Source organism: Nycticebus coucang, chromosome 8 (assembly GCF_027406575.1).
Source record: "Nycticebus coucang isolate mNycCou1 chromosome 8, mNycCou1.pri, whole genome shotgun sequence".
Lineage (NCBI taxonomy): Eukaryota > Metazoa > Chordata > Mammalia > Primates > Lorisidae > Nycticebus > Nycticebus coucang.
The window spans coordinates 97,572,931-97,595,078 of NC_069787.1; the positions used below are offsets into that span (position 1 = coordinate 97,572,931).

Here is a 22,148-nt window from a genome sequence, read left to right on the forward strand (position 1 = left end):
TTCTACCTGCATTTGGGTCTGAGTCCAAGTACTGAAACTTTTTTTTCTCTTTCTCTCTGGCTAATGGGCACTGCCCCAGACTCCTCGTCTTGGACCGCCAGATGAGAGCTTTCATCTGCCACTGGTCTTAGTGTCACTCTGGACCCAAGTGCCTCATGTGCAGATTGAGACTCACTTGCCTGCCTTGTAGCTGACTCAGTGCTCAGAGAGAGAAAATTGGCAAGTACCTGGACACGCCTTGGTCACTGTTACTCTGGACTTTATCGCTCTTATTAATGCCCAGCTGGGAATAATGGCTCTTACCTCTGTGAGCTCAAGCCTCTAACCCTCCAAGGTGGAGCTGAGAAATTTCCAGAACCTCTAGTACTATACTGCCTGAATGACTTTTTCTGAAAGAGTGGAGGAGGGTAGGTCTGAGCCTGGCACAGGTCTAGCCCAGACTGGGCCAAGCTGGGAAGGGTGTGGAGCAAGGTGGCTGGGCTGACATTCCTGAGAGGGGTTTGCCAAGCCCTACACATCAGGTGTGGTTTCAGAGAGACTCAAGGAAGGCATGGCCCAACTCTGAACTCTGGGATGAAGTGCTAAGCTACCCAGCAGGTGCCTATGGGGACCACAAGGGCTTTGGATGGATGGAAAATAAAAAAACATAGCTAAATAGGTGTCAAACAAACACTAAGTATCGGTCAGGCTTTATGCCTCTCCTCTTCCCTAGTGGATGGGGTTCCATCTAGACCTGTTCCTTTGCCCCTTCTCTGTATCATCTCAGACTCGAAAGTTCCTCAACTGGGTCTCCTTCCGCTTCTGCTCTGTCTCCGTCCTCCCTACACCGAGGTCCCCCTCCAGCCTCTAGCGCAAGCCACCAGGACCACTCCACCTTGGGGAGAGCTAACCCTCCTTCACAACTTTTAATCAAGCCCCAGCTGGGATCCTACTTAAGACCCTGGACCTGAACTCCTGAATCCTCTCTTTTTATTTCATGTTCAAAACACCCTTTAAAATAGCCCTGTCACGCCCTAGTTGGCCCTAGTGGCACTTCGCTTCCGACCTTGCCTGTTTGTGCTCCACTAATAGGCAGTAGGGCTCCGAAGCATACGTAGGATATTTGGTGGAGAGGCTACAACGGGGTGTAGCAAGAGGTTCAGAAATAAGACTTCGTCAGCCCACCGTCTTAACCCTCCTTCTCCCGGCAAGACGACCCTGGGAAACCGAGGTCCCACCCCCACGCACTGAGCCCAGTCGATGAGGACCACCCCCCACCGACCCGGCTCCTCGGCTCCCAGCGCTTGATGGGGCGCGCCTGCGTGGAAGCGGACCGCGCCCATGGCGCATGCGCAGCCGTCTCTCTGGGTGTATATTAGGGCGCCGGCGATCGCGGCCTGAGACTGCTGGCGGACAACGGTAACAAGGGTTCATTTGGATTTCTCGGCTTGCGTGCTTGCCGTCGCCGTAGCCGCCACTGCTGCTGCCGAGTCCCCAGCGCAGGTGAGGGCTCGCGCTCCGTGTGTGGCGCCAACCGGGGAAAGCCCACGCGTGTCCGGCCCGGGCACCGCTCCCCCAGCTGTTGAAACCCATCCCCCATTGTCCTAGTAACCCGCCGCTTTCGGGGTCGAAGTTTAGCTTCCAGATCATTTGCCTGTTCGGCTGCCTAAGTTTCCCCCATTCGGTCCCCTCCGGATTGTCCGTGTTTAACCAGCCGCTTTAGAATTACCTGCTCATACCTTCTCGTGCCCTCGACCCCGGGTAGCCTCTGAACCCCACTCCCTGAGGATTGTCTCGGTTCACCAGACCCAACGCCTTCGATTTTATAGGCCCACGCGTCCCCATTTGCACCCCCCCAAAAAACGCCTACCTTTCTTTATGTCGCTCCTTTTCCAGTTATACCCAGTTTTCCGGGTTTTGGGGGCATAACTCAGGGAAATTCTGGACTCAGAGCTGGATGCCTTTGGGGGCGGGGGGACCGGACAAAATTCAGATCTCCAAGAGACCTTTCTGCCTGGATAGATGACGGGTTTCTTCCCTGGCCTCACTTTGTACACCTGGGTGTGTGCCAAGGTGTTTTATTTGCGCTGTGCATCTCCCTAAGGACCGTCTAGCCTCCCAAACCTGTTCTTACCTTGTCCCTCATCCTTCCACCCCCTTAGTTATTTGTCATTATTTACTTCATTTGATGAAGTTGCTTTGCAGATACTTTTGTATAAAGCTGGGGAATGAAGAAGTTGATGACTTGGGTAGAGTGCGGTCACCACTCCTGAGTTGAGTCCCACAGTGCTGTCTTTAGACATTTTTGAGTGAGACATGTTAGTATCCCAGGTTACCCCTAATATAAACTGCAGGTGACACCTGAACCCAGTGACCTTGCAGTGGTATTTGCCTGATCATTAACAAGTGTTGATGTCACTCATCATTAATTATTAGTCTTTCTACAGGCACCAGTGTACTTCCTAAACATGGAGACTGTTGTTCGCCGCTGCCCATTCTTATCCCGGGTCCCCCAGGCCTTTCTGCAGAAGGCAGGCAAATCTCTGTTGTTCTATGCCCAAAACTGCCCCAAGATGATGGAAGTTGGGGCCAAGCCAGCCCCTCGGACACTGTCCATTTCAACAGTACACTGCCAGCAGATCAAAGAAACCTCTTCAGCCAATGAGAGTAAGTGTCATTGGCAATGAAGGAGCATCGGGTATTTGCACTCATTACTATAGTAGAAGCAGTTCTAGTCCACAGTGGTGGTGAGGGCCACACTAATGGAGGGGTTACTCTGTGCCAGGCTCAGCTGTGTGCATGGATTATCTCCTATAATTGTCACCCTAACCCCTTGAGGTAGGCACTTTTAGTTTTCGTGTCTTTAAAGGTGAAATGGTGGCCAGTGTTCCACTTTATAGGTTTCTGGGTTGCTTGTCAGTGTCTGTTGGGGTTTTAGTGTTTCCTCAGTGCCTCATTTACATAAATATTAAATTGGAATGTTCTATTCCATGCTTTCGCTCTTAAATATTTGGCCTTTGGCTTTTAAAGTAGTGATTTTTTTTCTTAAAAAAAATGATCTTACTGTAGTAAAATGCACATAACATAAAATTTACCATTTTAGGCCAGGTACAGTGGCTCACACCTGTAATCCTAGCACTGTGGGAGGCCGAGGCGGGTGGATTGCCTGAGCTCAGGAGTTTGAGACCAGCCTGAGCCAGAATGAGACTGCGAGACCTCATCTCTAAAAATAGCTGGGCTTTGTGGCAGGCGCCTGTAGTCCCAGCTGTTTGAGAGGCTGAGGCAAGAGAATCACTTGAGCCCAAGAGTTTGAGGTTGCTGTGAGCTGTGACACCATAGCACTCTACCGAGGGTGATAAAGTTAGACTCTGTCTCAAAAAAAAAAAAAAAATTACCATTTTGACCATTTTTTTTTTTTTTTTTTTTTTGGTAGAGACAGAGTCTCACTGTACCGCCCTCAGGTAGAGTGCCGTGGCGTCACACGGCTCACAGCAACCTCTAACTCTTGGGCTTACGCGATTCTCTTGCCTCAGCCTCCCAAGCAGCTGGGACTACAGGCGCCGCCACAACGCCCAGCTATTTTTTTGTTGCAGTTTGGCCGGGGCTGGGTTTGAACCCGCCACCCTCGGCATATGGGGCCGGCGCCCTACTCACTGAGCCACAGGCGCCGCCCCTATTTGACCATTTTTAAATAGATAGTTCAGTGGTATTAAGTACATTCATATTGTTGTGTAGCCGTCACCACCATCCATCTCCAGAACTTTTTCACCTTCCTCCAAACTCCATACCCATGAAACACTAACTCCCTATTCTTCCCCCAGTGCTGGCCACCACCATTCTACTTTCTGTCTCTACTAATTTAATTACCATGAGTACCTTATATGAGTGGAATACAGTATTTGTTAGTGATTTTTTTTTTTTTTTTTTTTTTTTTTTTTTGTAGAGACAGAGTCTCACTGTACCGCCCTCGGGTAGAGTGCTGTGGCGTCACACGGCTCACAGCAACCTCTAACTCTTGGGCTTACGCGATTCTCTTGCCTCAGCCTCCCGAGCAGCTGGGACTACAGGCGCCCGCCACAACGCCCGGCTATTTTTTGGTTGCAGTTTGGCTGGGGCTGGGTTTGAACCCGCCACCCTCGGCATATGGGGCTGGCGCCCTACTCACTGAGCCACAGGCGCCGCCCTGTTAGTGATTTTTTTAATTCATGTATTTTTATTTCTGTATATAAAGTTTTGGTTCTTTTTTTTTTAAGAGACAGAATCTCACTTTATCGCCCTTGGTAGAGTGCTGTGGTGTCACAGCTCACAGCAACCTCCATCTCCTGGGCTTAGGCGATTCTCTTGCCTCAGTCTCCAGAGTAGCTGGGACTACAGGCGCCCACCACAATGCCTGGCTTTTTTTGTTGTTGTTGCAGTTTGGCTGGGGCGGGGTTTGAAACCACCACCATCCGTATGTGGGGCCAACACCTACCCACTGAGCCACAGGTGCTGCCCATAAAGTTTTGTTTTTAATAAAGACACAAAAGTTGAATTTAGTTTTGGTCTATTTCTGCTAGGACATGATGAGGCTTTCCAGATTTCACTTAATCCTATAGAATATTTTAATTTACTGGCTTTTAGGGGCGTTCTCTGGGTGTGGACTTGTAAGAAAGGAATGTTTTTTTCATTAAGGAGGAAGGACTTAATCCTTTGTAGGATTTATTTTCAGGAATTAGTTATGTCTTTTTTACCAAAGTGTTTGTAATGCTTATGTTTTCAATGAGAGGGCTTGTTTTCTTTTTCTAGACCTTTTAGAATGAATATGTATTACTTTTGCAATGAATGAAATTAACTTCAAAATAATTTTTTTGGCTTTTCCTTATAGAAGATTTTAATGAAAACTGTATTGAGACACCTTACCCAAGTTATAGGAAAGGCTAGCCAGTGACTCACAGGAGTATTCCAGAATGATGAAGAAAGACTTTTCTAGAAGGAAAGTGAATGAATTTGCTCAAGGGGAGAGGGAAGTCACTAACTAGAAGCATAATTACCAGCCAACTGTGTTAAGTCAGCAGACTTCTTTGATGAATTTAGATGAGAAAATAGATGAGGTATGTGACTGTAATGTACCCCTGTATTTTTTAGCATATTAATAAGTTGAACTATATTAGATGATAACCTAAATACCTAAGTTATAATTTGTTTTGCTTAGAAGAAAACAAGTAGGTTTTATGTTCAGCAATAGCAAACTTCTTTGTCAAGAATCTGTTTAGAGAATATTAACAGATTCTTTTCCTGCAGGTTGAATAGGAAAAAAAAATTTTTTTAAGAAAATACTAGCACTATAGTCCCAGCTACTCGGGAGGCTGAGGCAAGAGAATCGCTTCAGCCCAGGAGTTGGAGGTTGCTGTGAGCTGTGTGATGCCACGGCACTCTACCGAGGGCCATAAAGTGAGACTCTGTCTCTACAAAAAGAAAATACTAGCACAGAAAAAATTTGTAAGAATACTTCAAATTACTTTAGAAAATACGTTCTCTCATGAAATAATAAGCTGAGTGTACTTAGGGTAGAATTTACTGGAAATAGTGCAACCCAAGGAGTTTGGGTTGTCTAAAACTAGAAAATAGTACCTTTTTGGATTTATATGGAGAAATGCTGTGGGTTTGAGAGGTAACTAGAATGTGCCAGTTAACTCTTTACAGGAACATTGTTTACAGTGAGACAGATGAGAAAATAGATTAGCAGAACCTAATAAAAATAAGTTTGTGTCTGGATGGCGGGGTAGAGTAAGTATAAAGGTTATCATCTCTGAGGCAATAAGAGAAAGAAATAAGTGGTTTTCTTGTATACTGTGCAACCAGATCTGATGTTTCACTTTTTCCATTTCCTCCCTCAGAGGACAAAACTGCCAAAGCCAAGGTCCAGCAGGCTCCTGACAGATCCCAGCAGATTCCAGATGGCACACAGCTTCCGTCTGGACACCCCTTGCCTGCCACAAGCCAGGGCACTGCGAGCAAATGCCCTTTTTTGGCAGCACAGATGAGCCAGAGGGGTAGCAGTGTCTTCTGCAAAGCCAGTCTGGAGCTTCAGGAAGATGTGCAGGAAATGCATGCTGTGAGGAAAGGTAACAGATGAGACGGGAACCATTAGGAAGAGTGAAGAGGTTCTTTTGGCATTTTTGGACCCTCAGTTTTGTGTGTAAACTATTATTAGGGCAGTATTTATGGAAACACATTCCTCGTCAAAGGACTGTATTGCAAAATATGGGACTTTCTTTCTGATGAGTATGTAGGATGTGACCAGCTTTTATAGTAACTGCTTAATTTCTAAAAATAACCAGCAGTCTTTTTTTTTTTTTGAGACAGAGTCTCACTGTGTCACACTTGGCAGCTTGCGGTGGCGTCACAGCTCATGGTAATCTCCAACTCTTGGGCTTAAGCAATTCTCTTGCTTCAGCCCCCCAAGTAGCTGGGACAACAGGCACCCACCACAACACTGGGCTATTTTTTGTTGCAGTTGTCATTGTTGTTTTAGCTGGCCCAGGCCAGTTTCGAACCCACCAGCCTTGGTGTATGTGGCTGGCACCGTAACCACTGTGCTGTGAGCGCCGAGCCTTTTTTTTTTTTTTTGAGACAGAGTGTCATTTGGTTGCCCTGGGTAGAGTGCCATGATGTCGTCATAGCTCACAGCAACAAATTCTTGGGCTTAAGCAATCCTCTTGCTCAGCTTCCCAAGTAGCTGGGACTATAGGTGCTCACCACTATGCACAACTAGTTTTTCTATTTTTTTTTTTTTTGAGACAGAGTCTCAAGCTGTCACCATGGCATCACAGCTCACAGCAACCTCTAACTCTTGGGCTTAAGAGATTCTCTTGCCTCATCCTCCCAAGTAGCTGGGACTACAGGCACCTGCCACAACGCCCAGCTATTTTGGGCGGGGAGGTGGGGGTGGTTGTAGTTTTCATCATTGTTGTTTGGCCAGCCTGGACTAGATTCGAACCCACCAGCTCTGGTGTATGTGGCTGGCGCCCTAGACTTGAGCTGTAGGCACAGAGCCTAGTTTTTCTATTTTTAGTAGAAAAAGGGTCTTACTCTTACTCAGGCTGGCCTTGAACTCCTGAGCTCCTGAGCGGGAATCCTCCCGCTTGGCCTCCCGGTGTGCTAGGATTATAGGCATTAGCCATCACACCCAGCTATAACCTGTAGTCTTGAGCTGCTACCAACTACCCTTTTTCCCTTTGGTCTTTCCCACCATGTGGTGAGATAAAAGGTAGAAAATTGGCTACTAAGCCTGGAAGAAAAAAACTCATTATAAGGACATTTGCACTAGACTGTTTATCACAGCTCAATTTATAGTCGCCAAAATGTGGGCACCGTGCCTGTGCGGCAAGGGTGCCAGCCACATATACTAGACCTGGCAGGTTCGAATCCAGCCTGGGCCTGCCAAACAACAATGACAATTACAATAAAAAAAAAAACAATAGCTGGGCATCGTGGCGGGCCCCTGTAGTCCCAGCTACTTGGGAGGCTGAGGCAAGAGAATCGCTTCAGCCCAAGAGTTGGCGGTTGCTGTGAGCTGTGACACCATAGCACTCTACCGAGGGCGACAAAGTGAGACTCTGTCTCAAAAAAAAAAAAAGTGGAAACAACCTCAGTGCCCACTTATCCAAGATGAATTAATAAGCCATGGTATATGTATACCATGGAATACTATTCAGCCATTAAAAACGGAGACTAGGCGGCCCTATAGTTCAGTGGATAGGGTGCCAGCCACATACACCAAGGCTGGCGGGTTCAAACCTAGCCTGGGCCAGCTAAAATAACAGTGACAACTGCAACAACAGCAACAACAAAAAATAGCTGGGCGTTGTGGCGGGTGTCTGTAGTCCCAGCTACTTGGGAGGCTGAGGCAAGAGAATGGAAGTTGCTGTGAGCTGTGATGCCACCATGGCACTCTACCCAAGGCGACAGCTTGAGACTGTTTCCAAAAAAAAGAAAAAGAAAAAAAAAAAAAAAAGATGGAGTCTTACACTGGCCGACTTGGCTTACACCTGTAATCCCAGCACTCTGGGAGGCCGAGGTGTGTGGATTGCCTGAGCTCACAGGTTCTGGACCAGCCTGAGCAAAAGTGAGGCCCCATCTGTAAAAGTAGTCGGGCACTGTAGCGAGTGCAGGTAGTCCCAGCTACTTGGGAGGCTGAGACAAGAGAATTGCTTGAGCCCACGAGTTGGAGGCTGCTGTGAGCTATGATGCCATGGCACTCTACCAAGGGCAAAAATGAGATTGTCTAAAAAAAAAATGCAGACTTTATATCTTTTGTATTAACCTGGAAGAAATTGTAATACTTCTTTGTAAAGTATTACAAGAATGGAGAAGCAGAATCCCCAATGTACTTAATTCTAACATAAAGCCAGTAGAAAGTCTAATACATGTCCACATAAGAGGAAAACTTAATTCAAGGTTGGGGGGAGGAAAAAAGGAGCAGGAAGAAGGGTTGGTAGGTGGGGAATGGGTGTGCTCCAACTTAATGGGCACGATGTTAGGGTGTATGGCACATGTCTTGGGGGCAGGACACAATTATAAGAGGGGCTTTACTAACAATTGCAAACATTTGTTGTACCTTCAATTAACTTGAAACAATAAAAACAAACCCAAAGGGTAGTGTTACTGCAGTAAGTGCTGGTCCTGGGGCTCCCAAACTATGATTCTTACTGATGGGTCATTGAGTGGCAACCTTACTGCCAGCTGTGGCTGTATCCACAGAGGACCCAAAGCCCCTAAAATGTCCCACAAGCAGAAATTGTGCACATGGCCAAAATTGGTTTCTGTGAAGAAAATTGAAATTGAGATGAGGATGGCATTGGGGATGTAGTAGGGGAGGCATGCCAATCACCTAGAAAGCTTTAGACTTTAATGTTCATTAGCTTTGAAAATAATACCAAGCATGGGCCATTACAAAAACTAAAGTTTAAAAAGAGGCGCTTCAGGCTTGGCACCCGTAGCACAGTGGATACAGTGCCAGCCACATACACTGAGGCTGGCGGTTCAAACCTGGCCCGTGCCAGTTAAACAACAATAACAACTACAACAACAAAAAAAATAGCTGGGCATTGTGTTGGGCACCTGTGGTCCTGGCTACTTGGGAGGCTGAGACAAGAGAATCTCTCAAGCCCAGGAGTTTGAGGTTGCTGTGAGCTGTGACACTATGGCACTCTACCGGGGGTGACATAGTAAGACTGTCTCCAAAAAAAAAGATGCTTCATATACTCAGTTACAAATACTTTTGGTTATAATTGGATTTTTAGTGAACTCAGGAATAAACCATTTTTGACAGTATATCTGGAAGGTATTGTGAACTCAGAATAGAATGTCAATCCTATTTGCCTTTTGTTGCTTTTGTTATAGAGGTTGCCCAGACCCCAGTGAACCCCAGTATGATTAGTGTGAAGACTGATGGTGGGAATTCAAGTGGATTGCTGAAGAACTTCCAGGATATCATGCGAAAGCAAAGACCAGAAAGAGTGTCTCATCTTCTTCAAGATAACTTGCCAAAATGTAAGTCTCATTGTTATTTTCCTGATGCAGTGCAGGAGAAAATTTGTAACTTGATCATACATCAGACTGAACATAAAATTACATGATGAGTTAAAGATTGAAAGCCATGACCCTTTTTGAGTAGTAGTTGTTCTTAGTTATAGTGATACTGTTGGTAGCCTGCCTTCTGTCTTTTAATACCTAGTATCTACACACTGGTCACTGCCAAACCTTTGACATAAATAGTCTCTTCACTCCTTACTAGATGAGGACTTTAAATAACTTGTCCAGAATCTTCCTGCTACTCAGTGGCCAAGTAGGGACATGAACTCAGGTCTGTCTTTAAAACCAAAACCCAGATGTGCTTTTTAACCATTAGACTGTACTGTCTTTTGTTCTGTTCATTTTTTAGCTGTTTCCACTTTTCAGTATGATCATTTCTTTGAAAAGAAAATCGATGAGAAAAAAAATGACCACACCTATCGAGTTTTCAAAACTGTGAACCGGAGGGCACACATCTTCCCCATGGCAGATGACTATTCGGATTCTCTCATCACTAAAAAGCAGGTGTCGGTCTGGTGCAGTAACGACTACCTAGGAATGAGTCGCCACCCTCGGGTGTGTGGGGCAGTTATGTAAGTAGCCCTTAGCTTTCTTTTTTTTTTTTTTTTTGTAGAGACAGAGTTTCACCTCATGGCCCTTGGTAGAGTGCCATGGCATCATACAGCTCACAGCAACCTCCAACTCCTGGGCTTAAGCGATTCTCTTGCCTCAGCCTCCCGAGTAGCTGGGACTACAGGCGCCCGCCACAACGCCCGGCTATTTTTTGGTTGCAGTTCAGCCGGGGCTGGGTTTGAACCCGCCACCCTCGGTATATGGGGCCGGCGCCCTACCAACCGAGCCACAGGCGCCGCCCTAGCCCTTAGCTTTCTAATATCACTGGTATTATTTGGCAAGATTTTAATGATCTATGGGAGTAGGATCTTTTATGGAGGGAATATTCAGCAGCTAAAGGTGGGCCATAGAAAAATACCATTTTTGACATCTATAGATTACTTTTAAAGACACTCTAGTGTGCAGAAAGCTAATAGAGCCCCTTAGTGTGTGAGAGATCAAGCTTATTGTTTCACTTCCTACCACTCCACAAGTGAGTGTACCTTTAATACCAGATAGTCTTGCACAGAGACATCCTTGGTCATGGCTGCATGTGGAGAAATACCGATCTAGCAGCCCTAGCGGAAAAGCAACTTCAAAAAAACATAAAGGATGGCAGTTCCATCATTCATGTCCTTCAGTAGGATCACTGTGGCTAGGGATGCTTGAGAAAGATGCTTGCCAGACCTTCCAAGAGGCTTGTTAAAGGGAGTCCCATCTGAGATACAGTCGTCAGTGTATATCTTCACGTCACGTGACTGGTTTGCCAAAGGTTTAGGTAACCACCATCGAAGATGTCTCTAGGTTTTTTTTTTTCCTCAAAATGTCATGTTATTGGAAAGAATGTTTCTCAAAGAAAACAAACTTTAGTAAATTAGCTAATACTAAATACTTATTGACTGTTAAATGAACACTTTTTTTTTTTTTTTTTTTTTAAACAATCTCACTCTGTTGGCCTGGTTGTAGAGTGCCATCATCATAGCTCAGAGCAACCTCAAACTTTTGGGCTCAAACGATCTTCTTGCCTCAGTTTTTCTATTTTTAGGAGAGACAGGGTCTCACTCTTGCTCAGGCTGGTCTCAAATTCCTGAACTCAAGCAATCTACCCACCTTGGCCTCCCAGAGTGCTTCGACTACAGATGTGAAGCACACCCAGCCTTTTTTTTGAGACAGAATCTCACTCCTCTGTTGCCCAGGCTAGAGTGCCATAGTGTCAGCCTAGCTCACAGTGACCTTAAACTCCTGGGTTCAAGCAATCATCCTGCCTCAGCCTCTGGGGTTTCTGGGACTACAGGCACAGTGCTTGTTATTAATGGTCCTTAATCACCCTAGTGTTGATACCTTCTCTCTCTAGTCTGAAGATGAAGTCAGTTGAAACTTCTGACCCCAGATTTCACGGTGAGGGAATTGCTAGATCAATATAAGTTTCTGTCTCTTGGATCCTGGAACAATTCAAAGAATGTTTAGAACCGTGACCTTTTCTTCTCTTTTCTTTTCTCTTCTTTTTGCTTTTCTTTTCTTTCTTTTGTAAAAACAGGGACACTTTGAAACAACATGGTGCTGGGGCAGGTGGTACTAGAAATATTTCTGGAACTAGTAAATTCCACGTGGACCTGGAGCAGGAGCTGGCTGACCTTCATGGGAAAGATGCAGCACTCTTGTTTTCCTCGTGCTTTGTAGCCAACGACTCAACCCTCTTCACCTTGGCTAAGATGATGCCAGGTAAGGAAGCCTAGAAAGGGTGCCTTAGAGTTTTTGGGGTTTTTTTTGTTTTGCTTTGTTTTTGAGACAGAGTCTCAAGCTGTCACCCTGGATAGAGTGCCGTGGGGTCTCAGCTCAGAGCAACCTCAAACTCTTGGGCCTAAGCGATTCTCTTGCCTCAGCTTCCCAAGTAGCTGGGACTGCAGGCACCTGCTACAATGCCCAGCTGTTTTGTTTTTGAGACAGAGCCTCAAGCTGTCACCATGGATAGAGTGCCGTGGGGTCTCAGCTCACAGCAACCTCAAACTCTTGGGCCTAAGCGATTCTCTTGCCTCAGCTTCCCAAGTAGCTGGGACTGCAGGCACCTGCTACAATGCCCAGCTGTTTTTGTTTTTTTGCAGTTGTCATTGTTTTAGCTGTCCCAGGCTGGGTTCAAACTGCCAGCCTCGGTGTACGTGGCTGGCGCCCTACCCATGAGCTACGGACACCACCCAGAGTTTTTTGGTTTTTTAGTAATAACAAGAATATTGGCAACAAGTAAAGCTTACCCAAAACTCTTCAATTGAAGGTAACAGTCCTATCTGGGAGCATTTGCTCTCAGATTGAGCATGATGTGCTAACTGTACATTATGAGTTCCAGTAGAACATAAAGATTCAGATTTGAAAGGTCTCGTCCTTAAGCTAACTGCCTCAAATTATTATTGCTTCATATTCTAAGAAGATCCTTTTAGAAAACTTTTAATGATTTCATTTATCTCTTGATTGAGTTTAGAGTGAGGCAGCCAGATTTAAATGCAGATTAATTGCCTGTCACGGAGTTATTCTACGCCTCTGGGACTTCTCAAAGGTGAACACTAGCTAGAAGTTATTTTACCAGGAAGAAACTGGCATACAGTATCTTTCTCCTACTGGGCATTTTCAGAGTATCACTTTCAGACAAAAGTCTGTTGTTTCTGTCTAGGAAATAATTTGTTTTTGATGCAGGTGGCAATAAATAGCATTTTTGTCATGTTAGGCTGTGAGATTTACTCCGATTCTGGGAACCATGCCTCCATGATCCAAGGGATTCGGAACAGCAGAGTGCCAAAGTACATCTTTCGTCACAATGATGTCAGCCATCTCAGAGAACTGCTGCAAAGATCTGACCCTTCAGTCCCCAAGATTGTTGCATTTGAAACTGTGCACTCAATGGATGGTGAGTCTAAATAGAGATTAATCTGAAATCTGAGATGAAAAATGAAGCCTGAATTTTTGAAAGTATGGTGTTTTCACTTTAGGAGGCTAAGGGAGGTGGAGTGTTTGAGCTCAGGAGTTCAAGACTAGCCTAAATAAGAGCGAGACCCCGTCTCTACTAAAAATTGAAAAATGAGCCGGGTGTAGTGGCAGGTCCCTGTACTCCCAACTGCTCATAAGGCTGAGGCAAGAGGATCACTTGAGCCCAGGAGTTAGAGGTTGCTGTGAGCTAGGACAGCATGGCACTCTACCCAGGGGGACAGAGTAAGACTGTCTCAAAAAGAAAAAAAGTATGATGTTTTATTTTTGCATTTATTTTCCTTTACTTTCTTTCTTTTTTTCTTTTTCTTTTTGAGACAGAGTCTTATTATATCGCCCTTGGTAAAGTGCTGTGGCATCACAGCTCACAGCAACCTCTAATTCTTGGGCTTAAGTGGTTCTCTTGCCTCAGCCTCCCAAGTAGCTGGGATGATAAGCGCCCACCACAATGCCTGGCTATTTTTTGGTTGTAGTTATCATTGTTGTTTGGCAGCTCTGGTATATGTGGCTGGTGCCCTAGCCACTGAGCTACAGGCACCAAGCCTATTTTCTTTTACTTTCTGCTGGGGTTTTATGATTGTTGGACATTGTATAGATTTGGGTAAAGGTAGATTTTCTCTTCTGAATTTTGCTAGGTTCTAAGTTTCCCAAGTAGTCTAGAAGTTGGGCCAAGTTTATTTTCTTTCAGATATTAAAAACAGTACCCTAGAATGTAACTGTTTTGTTCTGACTCTGACCAAAAAAAATTTCTGAAATGGCAAGCTCTTCAGAACAGTCTCTGGTCAATCTTCAGGAGCAGTGTGCCCACTGGAAGAGCTGTGTGATGTGGCCCATGAGTTTGGAGCAATTACCTTTGTGGACGAGGTCCATGCAGTGGGGCTGTATGGGGCTCAAGGTGGAGGGATTGGAGATCGGGATGGAGTCATGCCAAAAATGGACATCATTTCTGGAACACTTGGTATGTATACTTTGTACATTCTGTCATCTATACTAAAATGACATTATCCTAATGAGGCTAAGGACTAGTCTAACTGGGATCAAGTAAGGAGACAGTGTAATAGCATATAAAGCCTGGGCCACGTTTTATTTTGGGTGAGTTTCTTTGTCCCAGTGACTGATGGCACAGCTTAGCAGGATGCTTGGGTCATGGAGACACAGGTCCTAAAATCACAATAAATATCTTTTATTTATTTATTTATTTATTTGCAGCTTTTGGCCAAGGCTGGGTTTGAACCCTCCACCTCCGGCATATGGGGCCTGTGCCCTACTCCTTTGAGCCACAGGCGCCGCCACCACAGTAAATATCTTAACATGACAGAACTACCATTTATTGCCATCTGAATTCATTTTAAATGCAGTTGTAGCTTTAGCTATATGCTATGGCAAGGACTTTCATTCTCTGTGCTTCAGATTATTACTCTTTTTTTTTTTTTTTTTTTTGTAGAGACAGAGTCTCACTGTACTGCCCTCGGTAGAGTGCAGTGGCGTCACACGGCTCACAGCAACCTCTAACTCTTGGGCTTACGCGATTCTCTTGCCTCAGCCTCCCGAGCAGCTGGGACTACAGGCGCTCGCCACAACGCCCGGCTATTTTTTGGTTGCAGTTTGGCCGGGGCTGGGTTTGAACCCGCCACCCTCGGCATATGGGGCTGGCGCCCTACTCACTGAGCCACAGGCGCCGCCCCAGATTATTACTCTTAATTTAAAAGAAAAAATTTTAGTACTTTTCTCCTAGACCAGCCATTAGGTTCAGGTGTTATGAAGTGCTGAGATTTGTGCCTACCACATGGAATGTTCCAGTTCCCCCTGGTTTTCTTCTGCTTCTCATACAGAGGCAATGTCTTACAGTAGTTGGAAGCTGGCTGGGTTTAAATCCTGGCTCCGTAACTCGTTATTTGTATGACCTCATGTTGGTAGTTAACCTCTCTGCACCTCAGTGTCCTCCTCAATGTAATTGAGATAACAGTAGGACCTCAATCCAAATTGTGGAGAAGACAAATGAGTTGTATACAAACAATTACTATAGACATCCCCTTTGCTATGAGATCCTTAGGGAGATGACAATGTAAATTATATAAATTTGGAGAGTTTTGTTTTGTTTTTTGAGACAGAGCCTCAAGCTGTCTCCTGGTTAGAGTGGCATCACAACTCACAGCAACCTCCAACTCCTGGGCTTAAGCGATTCTCTTGCCTCAGCCTCCCAAGTAGCTGGGACTACAGGCGCCTGCCATAACACCCAGCCATTTTTTTGGTTGTAGTTGGCATTGGTGTTTGGCAGGCCCAGGCTGGATTCGAACCCACCAGCTCTGGTGTATGTGGCTGGCACCTTAGCCTCTTGAGCTATAGGTGCCAAGCCAAGACTTATTTTTTTTTTTTTAAACCTTCAGTCCAGGCTTGGTGCCTAAGGCACCAGCCACATACCACCTGAGCTGGCGGGTTCGAATCCAGCACAGGCCCACCAAACAACAATGACGGCTGCAACCAAAAAATAACCAGGTGATGTGGCAGGCACCTGTAGTCCCAGCTACTTGGGAGATAGAGGCAGGAGAATTGCTTGAGCCCAGGAGTTGGAGGCTGCTGTGAGCTGTGATGCCATAGCACTCTACCCAGGGCAACAGCTTGAGGCTTTGTCTCAAAAAATAAATAAACAAACAAACAAACCTTCAGTCCAGGGTGGTGTCTGTGTCTCAAGGAATAGGGTGCCAGCCCCATATACTGGAGGTGACGGGTTCAAACCTGGCCCCAGCCAAAAACTGCAACAACAACAACAAAAAGGAAACCTTCAGTTCAGGCATGGTGGCTCACACCTATAATCCTAGCACTGAAGGCTGAGAAAGGCAGATTACTTGATCTCAGGAGTTTGAGACTAGCCTGAGCAATTGCGAGACCCCATCTCTATTGAAAATAGAAAAATTAGCTGGGTGTTGTGGCAAGCTTCTGTAGTCCCAGCTACTTGGGAGGCTGAAGCTAGAGTATTGGTTGAGCCTGAGTTTGAGGTTTCTTTCTTTTTTTTTTTTGAGACAGTCTCACTTTGTTGCCCTTGGTAGAGTGCTGTGGTGTCATAGCTCACAGCAACCTCTTGGGCTCAAGTGATTCTCTTCCCTCAGCCTTTCAAGTAGCTGGGACTATAGGTGCCCACTGCAATGCCTGGCTATTTTTAGAGATGGAATCTCACTCTTGCTCAGGCTGGTCTGGAACTCCTGAGCTCAAGCAATCCACCCACCTTGGCCTCCCAGAGTGCTAGGATTACAGGCACGAGCCACTGAGCCCAGCAGTTTCTGTGAGCTATAATGATGCCACAGCACTCAGCTGCAGAGCAACAGAGTGAGACTCTGTCTCAAAAAATAAATAAACCTTCAAAAGTTGGTAAGCAGTTGGAAACTCATCTAGCAGCCGAAATACCAATTTATAGCCTACACTTGGTAAAGGAAGGGCAAGCAAAAGAGAGCATCTTCAGCACTGTTAAGGGGGTTTGAAAGCCTTGTGCAAACCCAGAGAGCTTGGGGTTTTTAAGAGTGGAACCCTGCCGAGAAAATCACTTGTTCATGTGTCCTAATTCCAGCAGCTCTTTTCTTTAAAAGAGCTCTCATGACATGGGCTCTTTGAAGGTACGGTCATTGTGAGATGGAAAAGGCTGGAGAGAGAAATTTTCCAGTGTAGGAGTTTGAACTAGTCCAGCCCTACCTGTGGTTTTAGCAACATTGTTAAGTACGGAACATAATGTTAAGATCTGTGAGGACTCTTCTGGAGTTCTTAATCCTGAAACTTGAGATACTGAGTATACAAAGGGACTCAACTAGAATTTTAAAAAAAGTCTGGCCCTAAATCAATCCTAACAGGTTCTGAGTTTTTGTATTTATCTGGCAAATACTGATTGTCAAGAGTTTTGTTTTTACTTAAGTAGGAAATAACACCAGTCATACCAAAACAGCTAATGCTTTAGCTGGGTGAGATTCCAGCCCAAGGGTAATGTTCATAGAGGATGGTACAAACACTGCAACTCAAATCTTCTTCCAGAGAATGCAGACAGTGCAGAACACAGGAAACAGAGTTTTGCTGGCTGACAGAGTAGTAAACCAAGGGGGGAAAGGTAGGTGAGAATAATATGGTGGGAAAAGAAGCAGCACTGGACGTTGGAGCACACTAGGTGACAGGCCTCATTTGAAGATTTTGCGTTATGATCTTGATCAGTCACAGCTTGGCCATATGGTTTTGGGCAAAACCCTTCCATAACCTTTCTCAGCTGTTTTCCCTTTTTAAAATGGGTGGGCATGAGCGGCGCCTGTGGCTGAAGGAGTAGGGCGCCGGTCCCATATGCCAGAGGTGGCAGGTTCAAACCTAGCCCCGGCCGAAAAAAAAAAAAAAAAAAAAATGGGTGGGCATTCTTTTACAGTCAAGTGTTGCTTAACGACAGGGATGTGTTCTGGAAGCACATCATTAGATCTAATTGCTGTGTGAACATCCTAGACTGTAGAGTGTACTTTCACAAACATAGATGGCATAGTCTTCTGTACACCTACACTATATGATATAGCCATTGCTCCTAGGCTACCAACCTGTACAGCATGTGAGTGTCCTGACTACTGCAGGCAATTATAACACAATGGTAAGTCTTTGCATATCTAAATATGTCTAAACATAGAACAAATACAATAAAAATAAGGCATTTTAATCTTATGGGACCAGGTGCAATAGCTCATGCTTGTAATCCCAGCACTTTGGGAGGCCAGAGCAGAAGGATTATTTGACAGCAGGAGTTTGAGACCAGCCTTGCAAGACTAGTTTGAGACTCGTAAGACCCCATCTCTACAAAAAATAGAAAAAAATTGGCTGAATGTGGTGACATGTGCCTGTAATCCCAGCTATCTAGGAGTTTAGGTTGATGATTCATTCTAGCCTGGGCAACAAAGCAAGACCCTGTCTCAAAAAAAAAAAAAATCTGGGTGGTGCCTGTGTCTCAAAGGAGTAGGGCGCCAGCCCTATATGCCAGAGGTGGTGAGTTCACATCCAGTCCCGGCCAAAAACTGCAAAAAAAAATCTATAGGACCACCATCATATATGCAGTCTGTTACTGGCCAAGATGTTATGTGGTATGTGACTGTACTGTACTTCTTTCAGTCCTGGGACAAATTAAGAAGATAAGCAGACAGTAAATGCTTTGATGCTCTATAGCAGCTTCCTGTGTACATTTAGAGGTTGTTGCTGTAATAAATGAAGCTGTATCCTTCCAGGCAAAGCATTTGGCTGTGTTGGAGGATACATCGCCAGTACAAGCTCTCTGATCGACACTGTACGGTCCTATGCAGCTGGCTTCATCTTTACCACCTCTCTGCCACCCATGCTGCTGGCTGGAGCCTTGGAGTCTGTGCGGATCCTGAAGAGTGCCGAGGGGCGGGCACTTCGCCGCCAACACCAGCGCAATGTCAAGCTCATGAGGCAGATGCTAATGGATGCTGGCCTCCCAGTCGTCCACTGCCCTAGTCATATCATCCCTGTGCGGGTAAAGACCTGATTTTGATTAGACGCGCTGGGGACTGTGTCTCACATGTGATGTGCACATATTCTGGTTCACACCTTCTAAGGCTTGGGCGGGGGGATTGTCAGGGAAAGGGCTGTAGCCAACAACCCTCTGCTGTGTTTCTACAGTGAAAATAAAGACTTTGAACCCAGCAGGCTGAAACAGAGGTTCCCTTTTCAGAGCATTGACCTTAACAGAGTAAGCACAGAGATTGTATTTAGAAAGCTCCAGAAGCTAGAGCTTGGCCAGCTTTGAAGTATGGCTTTTTACTTTGTAAATTTTGAAATAGGTCATGCCCTTCCCACTACACACTAGCAGTGTGGGTGTCACAGCTGAATTAGAATAATGAATAGAGCTAGTGTGACTGAAGCTAGGCTATAGATCCTAGGTGAGAGGGCTAGCTGGTATGAACAGAACCACTGTTTTCCCCAGGTGAGGCCTGGGAGGAGAGCAATGTGAAGTTTACTTCTTTTTTTTTCTTTTTTTGCAGTTTTTGGCTGGGGCTGGGCTTGAACCCACCACCTCCGGCCTATGGGGCTGGGCCCTACTCCTCTGAGCCACAGGTGCCGCCTGAAGTTTACTTCTTTCTTTTTTTGTAGAGACAGAGTCCCACCTTATGGCCCTCAGTAGAGTGCCGTGGCCTCACACAGCTCACAGCAACCTCCAGCTCCCGGGCTCAAGCGATTCCCTTGCCTCAGCCTCCCAAGCAGCCGGGACTACAGGCGCCCGCCACAACGCCCGGCTATTTTTTTTTTTTTGGTTGCAGTTCGGCCGGGGCCGGGTTTGAACCCGCCACCCCTGGTATATGGGGCCGGCGCCCTACTGACTGAGCCACAGGTGCCGCCCAGTTTACTTCTTTCTTATGTGGTTCTGGTTCTCTGGTGCTCCCCGAACAATGCCAGCTCCTTTACATTGCAGGTGTTCTGGCAGGGCTTTCCTACTCCCTCAAGCTTATATATATTGTTAAAGTCTGGTCTTAACCCTAAGCTTTGTGGACACTGTTCATTAGCATCTTTGCTAAGTAGTCCATCTTGTGTTCATTAGCATCTTTGCTAAGTAGTCCATCTTGTGAAGTTACCTTCTCCTCTCATCAAACTTAGGTTGCAGATGCTGCTAAAAACACAGAAATCTGTGATGAACTAATGAGCAGACATAACATCTATGTCCAAGCAATCAATTACCCTACGGTGCCCCGGGGGGAAGAGCTCCTACGGATTGCCCCCACCCCTCACCATACACCACAGATGATGAACTACTTCCTTGGTGAGTGCCTGGGGAGCTCCTGGTGCCTCATTGGAGAGTTGCGGGACTATCTTTGCATTGTTTCTAACTGAAGCCCTTCAGAAGCATTCAGATCTGTTTCTTCTTTTTCCACAAAATTAAGAATGCTCTGTAATGGTTTAGAATCCTAAAAGACATTTAGTTGTCTTTTAGGATTCTATCTTCTGGACCTCATTTCAAGAGGGTACAGAATGATTTTGGAAGCTCAGAAGGAGCACTGGTTTTTCCAGTGCCCCTTTGTCAGTATAGCTTAAGGAAGCATGGTAGTGAATGTTGTGGGGAAAGAGGCCCTCCAAAGTGTGGCTGACGAGCGTCTGCTGAACTGCTTTCTATTCTGGGACGTGTGATCCAGGACCTAATTCCCCACCTGACCCCTCTAATAAAAGTGATTGTTCAACATTTTATGATGCTTATGGTTCTATACTGCTCCACACCCCAGTGTCCAGCTTCAAGGAGAGACTGGGGGGGGGGGGCGGCTTTTAGCCACAGTCTGCCTCTGCCTCTGCCTCAGCCTCAAAGGTGCATTGCCCTCCTGAGCCTTCCCAGGACAGCTCAGCCTCTCTTCAGGTACAGACATTATGCTCTGTTAGAAATGCTCACTTTAAACTAAAGGTATTGTGGCAATGTTGGAGCAACTTCTTCCCCCAAGGCCTCTGAAATAAAGCCCTACTCTGGGTCTTGTTTTTCTCTTTCTATTCTATTCTATTCTATTTATTTATTTAGACCAGCGGTTCTCAACCTGTGGGTCACGACCCCTTTGTAACAATGAAAGTACATCGTGTTATTAGGAAGGTTGAGAACCACTGATTTAGACAGAATCTCACTCTGTTGCCTCGGGTAGGGTGCTGTGGCATCATCGTAGCTCACAGCAGCCTCAAACTCCTGGGCTTAAGCAATCCTCCTGCCTCAGCCTCCTGAGTAGCTGGGACTACAGGTGCCTGCCATAATGTCCAGCTAATTTTTTCTATTCCTAGGAGAGATGGGGTCTTACTCTTGCTCAGGCTGGTGTTGAACTCCTGGTCTCAAGAGATCCTCCTTCCTTGGCCTCCCAGAGTGCTAAGATCACAGGCTTGAGCCACTATGCCCAGCCTCTATTTTTATAACAGCCTTATTTAGATATAATTCACATACCATAAAATTCATCCTTTTTTTTTTTTTTTTTTTAGACACAGTCTCACTTTGTCGCCATTAGTAGAGTGCTACAGCATCATAGCTCACAGCAACCTCAAACTCTTGGACTTAGGTAGATCCTCTTGCCTCAGCCTCCCAAGTAGCTGGGACTACAGGCACCCACTATAATGCCTGGCTATTTTTAAAAACGGGGGTCTCACTCTTGCTCAGGCTGTTCTTGACCTCCTGAGCTCAGGTGATCCACCTGTTTCAGCCTCCCAGAGTGCTAGGATTACAGGTGCGAGCCACTGTGCCCGGCCTTAGCATTTACCCTTTTAAAGTATACTGTTCAGTGGTTTTTAAGTACAATCACAATGTTGGGTAACCATCACCTGTACATGACTCCAGAACATTTTCATTATTGTCAGAGAAGACCCCCATTCCTATTAGTAGTCATTTCCCTTTTCTACTTTCTCCCATCTCTGTCAACCACTGATCTTTCTTTCTCTAAGGGTTTGCCTTTTCTGGGTATTTTGTGTACGTAGACTCAGACCAAATGTAGTCCTGTATTCTTGGCTTCTTCACAACATAATGTTTTCAAGGCTCATCCATGTGGTAGCATTAATCAGCACTTGATTTCTTTTATATCTTCCATTGTACATATTTGCCACATTTTGTTTATCAATCAATCGATGGACATTTGGGTTGTTTCACTTTTTAAATTTCTAAATAATGCTGCTATAAACGTTTGTGTACAAGTTTTTTGTGTGGACGTGTTTTCTTTTCTCTTGGGTACATACTCTCTTTAATATTTAAAAACTATTTCTCTTCAGAGAATCTGCTGATCACATGGAAACAAGTGGGGCTGGAACTGAAGCCACATTCCTCAGCTGAGTGCAACTTCTGCAGGAGGCCACTGCATTTTGAAGTGATGAGTGAAAGAGAGAAATCCTATTTCTCAGGCTTAAGCAAGTTGGTATCTGCTCAGGCCTGAATGTGACTTCAATTTACCTAACCCAAGGCTGTTGTCATATCTGGATAGTGTCCAGAGTTGTCTTTATGTGTGAATTAAATTATATTAAATTTTAATCTATAGTAAAAATATAGTCCTGAAAATAAA

General features: G+C 45.4%; 2 protein-coding genes across 4 annotated transcripts in view; one reads left to right on the forward strand and one right to left on the reverse strand.

The window, feature by feature from the left end:
* Positions 1–2,409, reverse strand: part of POC1A (POC1 centriolar protein A) — a 132,713-nt gene extending 130,304 nt beyond the window's left edge. For both annotated transcript variants that reach the window (XM_053600021.1, XM_053600024.1), the window contains exon 1: positions 1,850–2,409. The gene's annotated coding sequence lies outside the window, so the exon portion shown is untranslated. The remainder of the gene's footprint in view (positions 1–1,849) is intronic.
* ALAS1 (5'-aminolevulinate synthase 1) lies at positions 1,321–22,148 on the forward strand. 2 transcript variants are annotated; one of them, XM_053600008.1, is made up of 11 exons: positions 1,321–1,482; positions 2,416–2,646; positions 5,856–6,083; positions 9,364–9,513; positions 9,905–10,127; positions 11,684–11,868; positions 12,863–13,042; positions 13,913–14,077; positions 18,351–18,619; positions 19,738–19,900; positions 21,862–22,148. In XM_053600008.1, exons 2-11 carry the CDS (start codon positions 2,448–2,450, stop codon positions 22,020–22,022), a joined length of 1,923 nt encoding a protein of 640 aa, XP_053455983.1. In that variant the 5' UTR covers positions 1,321–1,482; positions 2,416–2,447; the 3' UTR covers positions 22,023–22,148. The 2 variants fall into 2 exon arrangements, with proteins under 2 accessions (XP_053455983.1, XP_053455982.1); XM_053600007.1 differs by having other exon boundaries at positions 2,427–2,646.

Coding starts and splice junctions, on each gene's coding strand:
- ALAS1 (XM_053600008.1), top strand. CDS start 2,448: ATGGAGACTGTTGTTCGCCGCTGCCCATTCTTATCCCGGGTCCCCCAG. Junction 13,043..13,912: donor AACTGTGCACTCAATGGATG/GTGAGTCTAAAT, acceptor GTCAATCTTCAG/GAGCAGTGTGCCCACTGGAA. Junction 18,620..19,737: donor GTCATATCATCCCTGTGCGG/GTAAAGACCTGA, acceptor CATCAAACTTAG/GTTGCAGATGCTGCTAAAAA.